The 7726-nt window shown below is 51.3% G+C and overlaps 1 protein-coding gene across 1 annotated transcript; it reads left to right on the top strand.

The window, feature by feature from the left end:
- Positions 1–730: 730 nt before the first annotated feature.
- KCTD14 (potassium channel tetramerization domain containing 14) lies at positions 731–7055 on the top strand. Its single transcript, XM_006161893.2, has 2 exons — positions 731–860; positions 6260–7055. Exons 1-2 carry the CDS (start codon positions 807–809, stop codon positions 6926–6928), a joined length of 723 nt encoding a protein of 240 aa, XP_006161955.1. The 5' UTR covers positions 731–806; the 3' UTR covers positions 6929–7055.
- The last annotated feature ends 671 nt before the right edge of the window (positions 7056–7726 follow it).

The raw sequence follows: 7726 nt of genomic DNA, 5'->3' as shown, positions 1-7726 counted from the left end.
CCTCCATTTCTCCCTTCTTTTAGGATTTTGGGCACATATGTACACACACTCAGTGTGCTCCTCAAGCTCCCAGATCTGGGAATTGAACCATGCAGTAGGCTATGTGGGATCCAGCTGCCTTAAGTACTGTGCTACAGGCTGGCCCATCTGCATTTTATTTTATTTATTTGCTTATCTATTTTAAAAATTAATTTAATTTATTATTATTATTATTTTAATTTGATCAGAGAGAGACCAAGACAGAGAGCATGAGAAAGCAAGCTATTAGGTCCGGGACTGGACCATGTGGGATCTAGCTTTTTTAACCACTAGGCAGAGACAGAGAGACTGAAAGTGAGAAATCACTCGCCATGGGGATGGCCTCACTGCCATCCCTTTACTCTCCTGGGATTCTGGGCAGACAAATGCGCTTGCATATTTCAAGCCCCTGGATCTGGGACTCCTCCCCCGCCGCCCCCCAACTCTTTATATTTGTGCCTCCGATTTTAGTTTTTAACACTATCTCTTTCAGGCTGGCTTTACTGCTCTGTAAAATGGGCCCGGCAGCTCTCTCTCCCACTAGGACTGCAGAAGTAGAAAATCCATGGTTATCAATGTCAATTCCCTCTCCCTCCCCTAGTTGACCGTTTGGGAGCCAGAGGCCAGAGAGGGCCTTGCGTAAGGTCTCACCGCAAACCCTGCTCAGCTCAAGCCAATCCCGCCAGGATCCGGCAGCCCTGGGGAGGCGGGGTGGGCAGCCAGGTGCACTTCCGCTGGCCGCAGTTACCTGCCCGGGGCAGGCCGCGCAGTGACAGTCACAGGCTGGGATGATGGACCTGGCCTCACCCGCGCCCGGGTCCCCAAGGCCTGGCCTGCTGAGGGTGAGTACGGGCCCCGGACGGAGGGGCAGACAGGAGGGGGCTTCCTCCGCTCGCCTCTCCGCGGGGCTGTCACACCGCCTCAGCCTTCCTTCAGTCCCTCCCAGTTCCTCCCGGGTCTGCGTCGCCCGCTTCGGGCGCGCTGTGGCTTCCCTCCACCGCCAGCTGGGCGCGCTCTTGTTCCCCTGGCTGTCGCTCCTTTCGCGCCGCGGCTCGTTCCGTCCCGGCTCTGCCCAGCCTCTCCGTGTCCTCTGTCGTCCTGGCTGCCTTTTGTTCGTCTCCTTCCTCTCCTCTTGGCCCTGGCTCTATTTCGTTCCTCTCCGCGTGTGTCCTCTCTCGTCCCCTAGCTTGGCTTAGTCCACTGAGCTGCCTCTGTCCCGCCCTCTCCCCTGCCCCCGCGCCTCCCGCCACTGGGAGAAGCCTGTCCAACTAGCCTGAAGGATCAGTCCCTCGGCCTCAGCCCTCAGGGCCTCCAGCCTGTCCCTGCCCTCTGCCTGGGCCCTGAGTCCTCCTGCTGGCGGGGGAGGGCTTGGGTGAAGGGAGTATGGGGAGAGGATCAGGACAAGGCCTGGCGCACTCTAGGAGCAGAAAATTTGAATTCTGTTCTGGATGCGTGCCATCTTACAGACTCCGGAAAGGGAAAGCAGATGCTGCCGTGGGGAGTGTAGCTTTCTCCAATAGGATGGTGAGAATGTCATTGTTGGCAACAGCGAAGCCACCTGCTGAGTGCCAGGGCCACTCTGGGCCCCCAAACGCCAGAATGAATGACCTGCAAGGGTGGTGCACAGAGCCGGCCCTGTGCCAGGCAGAGCAACGTCATCAGTTTTCTCAGCACCCCTGCAGAGGCTACGCACCACTCGATGTGACAGGCTTCCCAGGTGTGCTGAGCCCCATAGCAGGTTCCAGTGACATAATGATGACCCAAGGATAGTCCCTCCTCTAGAAACCTCAGTCTAATGGGAGATTGAGATGAGCAAACAAGAGAGGCACCACCATGACGGTGGGAGTACAGGGCTCTCTGGGTCTCTGAGTTCCCAAAGGGACAGCTTACCAGGAAGGGTTCCTGGAGAAATTATTGGAAGGAAGCGTGGGCCCAGCGAAGGGAGTAGCAAGTGAGTGAAGTCCTGGGGGCGAGGAGGCCAGCCTGCTCTGAATGGTGTGGCGTGGTTCAGGCCACTGACCGCTAGACGCTGCTCACAAAGGGCCTCATAAACCTCGCAAGGGAGTCTAGACTATGTGGACAGGAATGAAGTCACTCAAGTGTTTGCTGCAGGAGGTGACAGGAACAGATCTGCTTCAGAAAGGGTGCTCTCCTTTCAGATTGGAGAATGGGTTGAGGCAGGGCCCCAGAGGGGGCAGGAAGCCATAGAACAGAACAGGCAGTTAGAACTGCCAGGACCTGGTGATTGCTTCTGAGTGCGTGGGGAGGTGGAGGGCTGGAGCAGAATGCAAGATTACCTGGCTTTCTGGCTCAGACGCCTGAGACAGGGAACAATGTAAAAGGGCAGGGTTGTGGAGTGGGAGAGATCTTGAGGGCTTGGGGGACATCAGAATGGAGACATCCCTCCATGGCCTCTGCCAGGGTGACCTAAGCAAATGTATGGATGTTTGGGGCGAGGTGCGGAAGTGTAGGCACCCTTTAGACTGGAACTGGGCAAGAGCTGGTCTGATAGTCCCTGTATCCTCCTGGCCAGCACAGGCCTGGCCCCCAGCAGGGCTCCTAAGGACTGTGTGTTCCTGGTCTGCTCGCCATGAATACTTTGGCGGCATGTTTAGTCAAACTGAAGAAGAGGATGCTGTGAGGAAGGCCCTAAAGAGGGGTGGAACAAAGCCTTTATCTGTTAGAAACACATAGGACAGTATTTATGGCTGAGGTAGGAGGTCTGGGATTTGCAAAGAGACTGGGAGTTTGACGGGAAAAAAAAAACGAGGGAAAAGAGGAACAGAATTTAGAAGCTTGGGAATAGGGTTGAAGTCTCGCTTGATGAACAAGGAAATGGGGCTGAGGATGTTAGGGTAGGAGGCTATATTTTTTACCACTTACCAGATTATTATAAATATTACAAAGGATACAGATGAAGGGCTTTTTAGGGCAAAGCATGTCGGCAGGGGCACGCCACCCTCCGGGAGCATCTGTATGATTAGTATCTGGAAGTTTCCTGAACCTCTTCTTTTTGGAGACTTCATCTTGAAGGCATGATTAAATCATTGGCCAGTTGTGATCAGCTTAATCCTCAGTCTTTCTCCCCTTCCAGGAGATTGGCGGAAAGGGGCTGAATAGGAAGTAATTTTTTTAAAAAAGCTTTTGCAATAGGATGTATGTTTTCGCCAGAGAGGAGAGAGACACAGAAGAAGAATGAGACATTGCCCTCCAGGGAAGATGGCTATGCCCCAATCCCTTCTCCTCCATGTTCCTCTCTGGATTTGGGGCATGCATTCACATGCACCCAGCATGATTTTCAAGCCACCAGGTCCGGTCCAGGACTCAAAAGGCAGTCGACCATGTGGGAATTCAACTGCCTTAATTGCCATGCCACCTGCTGGCCCAGGATGTAATTTTTAAAAAAACTATATTTTATAATTTCTTGAGAGCGAGAGAGAGAGGGAGAGCGTGATGCCCTCCACGGGTCTTCATGCCACAATCTACCCCCAGCCTCAGCCAGCCAGGATTACAGGCATGTGCACCCAGTGTGTGCACAGGGAGACCTTGGGACATGAACCCAGGACTTTCCCATACAACTTCAGCATTGAGGAACATCACATTACTGCTACATCAGGGGGCTGTTTTTGGAAATATCTAAACATTAGTTTCAGACAGGACATTTGCAGTGATTGACCTCCTTAGAGCTGCAGAGCTGGAGGGACTTTGAGTTCTCTTAGTCTATTTTGCCTCCTAAGATTAGGCCCAGAGAAGGAAAGAGAACTGCCCTAGGCACACAGTTAAGTATTGGCATTGTGAGTAGTGTATCCGGAGGGGTGAGGGTGGGGCACCCATGTTGTACAGAAGTCAAACTGGTATGGGTTTGGTCCCAGCGCCATCGTTATCACTTCCTCACTGTTCGGTGCTGCACTTTTCCGTGCTTGTAAGCTGGAGTCATTAGGAGGACCTGTGAGCTTTCCATGGTACAGGAGTAATGACAGCACATTGGTGCATTCAAGAGTTAAAGTCTGCAATGTAGCTTTACAGAGGTGACCTCAGGGTTACCCAAACAGTCGGGCTAAAGGGGCCTTGAGGTTTATGGGAGAAAGGAAGACTCCCAGGTTCTGGGCTTATTTTTCTCAGCTGCATTGTTTGTCTGCTGTCAGGAAGCATCCCCTCCTCTGCCTTCCTCCCTCCAGCCCCCAGGACTGTGCCCTGGCAGGAGCTGTTGCCATGGCAACTGAGTTATTCCCCACAGCACTTGAGCTGCCTTTGGCTATCTTAAATCCAGTACTTTAATCTTAGAGGTGGCGCCCACAAGCCAGAGGAGAATGAGGTCACCCTTAAATCAGACTGAAGGACGCTCTGAAGCCCTGGCCCCATCACTAGCCCTGCAATGACCTCTGGTAGAATCTGAGGCTGGAAACCCAGCCTTCCCTCGAACACTACACAGCTTTTCTGCAGCAGCCACCATCACAACCCTAGGGAACACTCTGACAACCTCCAACATACGTCCATCAGAAGGGCTGATACTTTCGACCTTTGAGTCTGCCCTCTCAGCACCTCCGTATCTGAGTTGTGTGTTTCCCTCCCTCCCATGTGAGCTCCTTGAATGCAGACCGTCCTGTTCCTCTGCTTAGCACAGGACTCGTGTGGAACAGGGCATCCATACATTGAATGAATGAGTCACTAACGGAGTGAAGAGTGGAGGATGTGGAGGTTAAAGGTAACTGAGAGGATGAACTCTATGGCCTGGTGATTAAGGCAGAAAATTCCACATGGCTGACCACACAGTTTGAGTCCCTGATCCAGTGGTTTGAGAGATACACCAGGCATATGTGCGTGCTGCCCAGAAGCTCACAGGAAGGGGAGATGGAGAAGGAACTGCAGTGTGACTGTTCACTGCAGGGATGCTTTCTCCTCTCCCTCTTTCTGTTTCTCTCTGATGAGCACATACATCATTTAGCACATTTTAGCCTTTTTGAAAGGTTGAAAATGTTCCTCCCTTTTTACACTGTCTTAGATCTGAGCCTCCCAGATTGGGAATGCTTGACTTCACAACAGCTGCATTTTATTTTATTTATTTTTAAACATTTATTTACTTATCCATTTATTTGTTGTGATTTACAAGCTGCCAAGTCTGGGACATAAACCACAGTTGGCCAGGTAGAAATCCAGCACTTCAATCACCAGGCTACCTGCTGGCCCCAACAGCTCCATTTTTAATTTTTTTTTTTTTAAAGAATCATTTATTTGGGACCAGTTGATGATGTAATGGTTTTGTTGATGGACTGTCATGTAGTTGGCCATGGTTCGAGTCCTGGACCCAGCAGCTTAAAATTCACGCTAGGCACGTGTACGTGCATGCCTGAAATCCCAAGAGGAGAATGGAGGAGAAGGGATTGCAGAGTGGCTAACCCCCCCGGGGGATGATTTCTCTCTTTCTGTCTCTGTCTCTCCTGGTGAGTACACACATCCTATATCAATCTCTCTAAAAAAAATTAAAAAAAGAAAAAAGAAAAATCACTTATTTAATTTATTACTATTGTTTTAAAAAATTTGCTATAGGACATTTGCACTTACCAGAGAAAGAGAGAGTGAGAAAGCAAGCCACCAGGACTGGGATTCAAACCATGGTCAGCCATGTGGCAGTCCAGTACCTTAACCACAATATTACCTGCTGACCCCATCAACAGCTCCGTTTTAAAGATGAGGAATCTGAGGCCTAGGAAGGGAAAACTATCTTGTCAAAGACCACACAGACTTGGGAAATGTTGTCGTTGGGATTTCCTTCTATGGCAGTCTCTTCTAAGGTTTCTGACCTAAATGAGAAAGTTAAAATTCATCAATGGGGAGGTAGCAGGTAACTGTAGGTTAAGGTGGCTGGAACCACATGACCAACGGAGTGGTTGAAGTCCCTGACCTAGTGGCTTGAAAAGCACTCTGAGCACCTGTGCTTGCTCTAAATACTTCGAGGAGAGAGGATTGTGGAGTGGTCATCTCTCTTGGGGAGTGTTTCTCATTTTCTTTGTCTCTCTTAAAAAAAAAAACAACATTGCACAAATGGGTATTCATATCTCAAAATGAGATGTTTTTAGCTTTACAGCTAAGTGTAACCTTTACCTGAGACGGGCCTTCCAGTATCGCTGGAGCCTGTCCTCGGGCCTCTTTATGTTCTAACCACAGCATTCTTTGGATAACATAAGCCTCGAGCTCCCTGGAGATGGCATTGTCGGTTCTCTCTGCCACTTTGTGTCCCCAGGTATCCACTGTTGTGGAGTTGAACGTGGGGGGTGATGTCTACGTGACCACCGTGGGCACCCTGAAAAAAATCCCGGGTACCATATTGGCCAATATGGTCTCCGGCTCGTCCAAGGTTTACACGGACCGGAAGGGTCGCTTCTTTATCGATCGCCCCGGCACCTACTTTGGGCCCATCCTGGACTACCTGCGCAACGGACAGCTGCCCACAGCGCACATTCCCGAGGTGTACCGCGAGGCTCAGTTCTACAACATCAATCCTCTGGTCAAGCTCCTGGAAGACACGCCGCAGATCTTTGGCGAGCAGGTGGCGCGGAAGCAGTTTACGCTGCGAGTGCCGGGCTATAGCGAAAGCTTGGAGCTGCTGGTGCGCTTGGCGCGAGCGGAAGCAGTGGCGGCGCGCAGTTCCAGCGTGGTGGTATGCGCGGTGCGCACCGATGAGGACGACGCGCGGTGCGCAGAGCTCCTGCATACCCTGGAGGCTGGAAAGACATCGGTGGTCAAGTTCGGGCCCTGGAAGGCTCCCCCGAAAGTCCAGGATCTCATGGACTGCGTGAAGATGGACATTGAGGCTCAGGGGTACAAGGTACATTATGATCGCTACGAAGAGAAGGTGATCTGGGGCAAGGCCAGCACCTGCTTCTTCACCTTCACCTTCACTTGGTGGTGATCCCCATGAGGACTGTTATGGGCTTACTGGGGGCTCACAAAACGCAAAGTTTCCATCAAAAGCTATTGGCCTTAATTTCAAAAATAAACATCAATTTCCAAGACTGGTCTAAAGCCTTACCCCCAAAGTTGTCTTCTCCCTCTTGAGGACTCTCCCCTCTTTGCAACTGACCCCACTGTACTTGCTCCCATTTCTTTCTGTTTTCTTTTTGTCTTTGCTGTAGGGCATGTACACTCACCAGAAAGAGACAAAGTGAGAGAGAGAGAAGGGGGGGTGGCAGCCAGCAGGTGGTGTGGCGGTTAAAGCACTGGATTCCCACATGGCTGAGTGTGGTTCCAATCCTGGACCTGGCCGCTTGAAAATCATGCCTGGCACGTGTGCATGCATTCCAGAAATCCCAGGAGAATGAGGGAGGAGGGACTGTGGTTGGCCATCTCTCCTGGGGGGTGATTTCTCACTTTTCCTTTCACAGTCTCTCTCTCTCTGGAAAGTTCTTTTGCAAAAACTTGAAAAGAGAGGGAACCAGCAGTTAGTGTAATGGCTATGTCGCTGGACTCCCACGTAGTCGACCGCGGTTCGTGTCCCAGACCTGGTGGCTTAGAACTCACACCAAGCGCGTGCCCAAGATCCCGAGAGGAGAATGGAGGAGAAGGGATTGTGGCGTGACCATCCCCCCTGGGGGGTGATTTCTCGCTCTCTGTCTCTATGTCTCTCTCTGTCTGTCTGGCGAGCGCATGCACCCTATAGCGAAATCTCCAAAAAAAAAAAAAAAAAAAAACTTGAGGGGGGGGGAAGTAA

The sequence above is a fragment of the Tupaia chinensis genome, unplaced genomic scaffold, assembly GCF_000334495.1.
Source record: "Tupaia chinensis unplaced genomic scaffold, TupChi_1.0 Scaffold139431_1, whole genome shotgun sequence".
NCBI classification, from domain to species: domain Eukaryota; kingdom Metazoa; phylum Chordata; class Mammalia; order Scandentia; family Tupaiidae; genus Tupaia; species Tupaia belangeri.
This window is presented reverse-complemented; position numbering and strand designations above follow the sequence as displayed.

Excerpts from the sequence above, each read along its gene's own strand:
- KCTD14 (XM_006161893.2), top strand. The coding sequence starts at position 807 with ATGATGGACCTGGCCTCACCCGCGCCCGGGTCCCCAAGGCCTGGCCTG. Across the intron at positions 861-6,259 it reads CAAGGCCTGGCCTGCTGAGG|GTATCCACTGTTGTGGAGTT; the intron begins GTGAGTACGGGC and ends TTGTGTCCCCAG.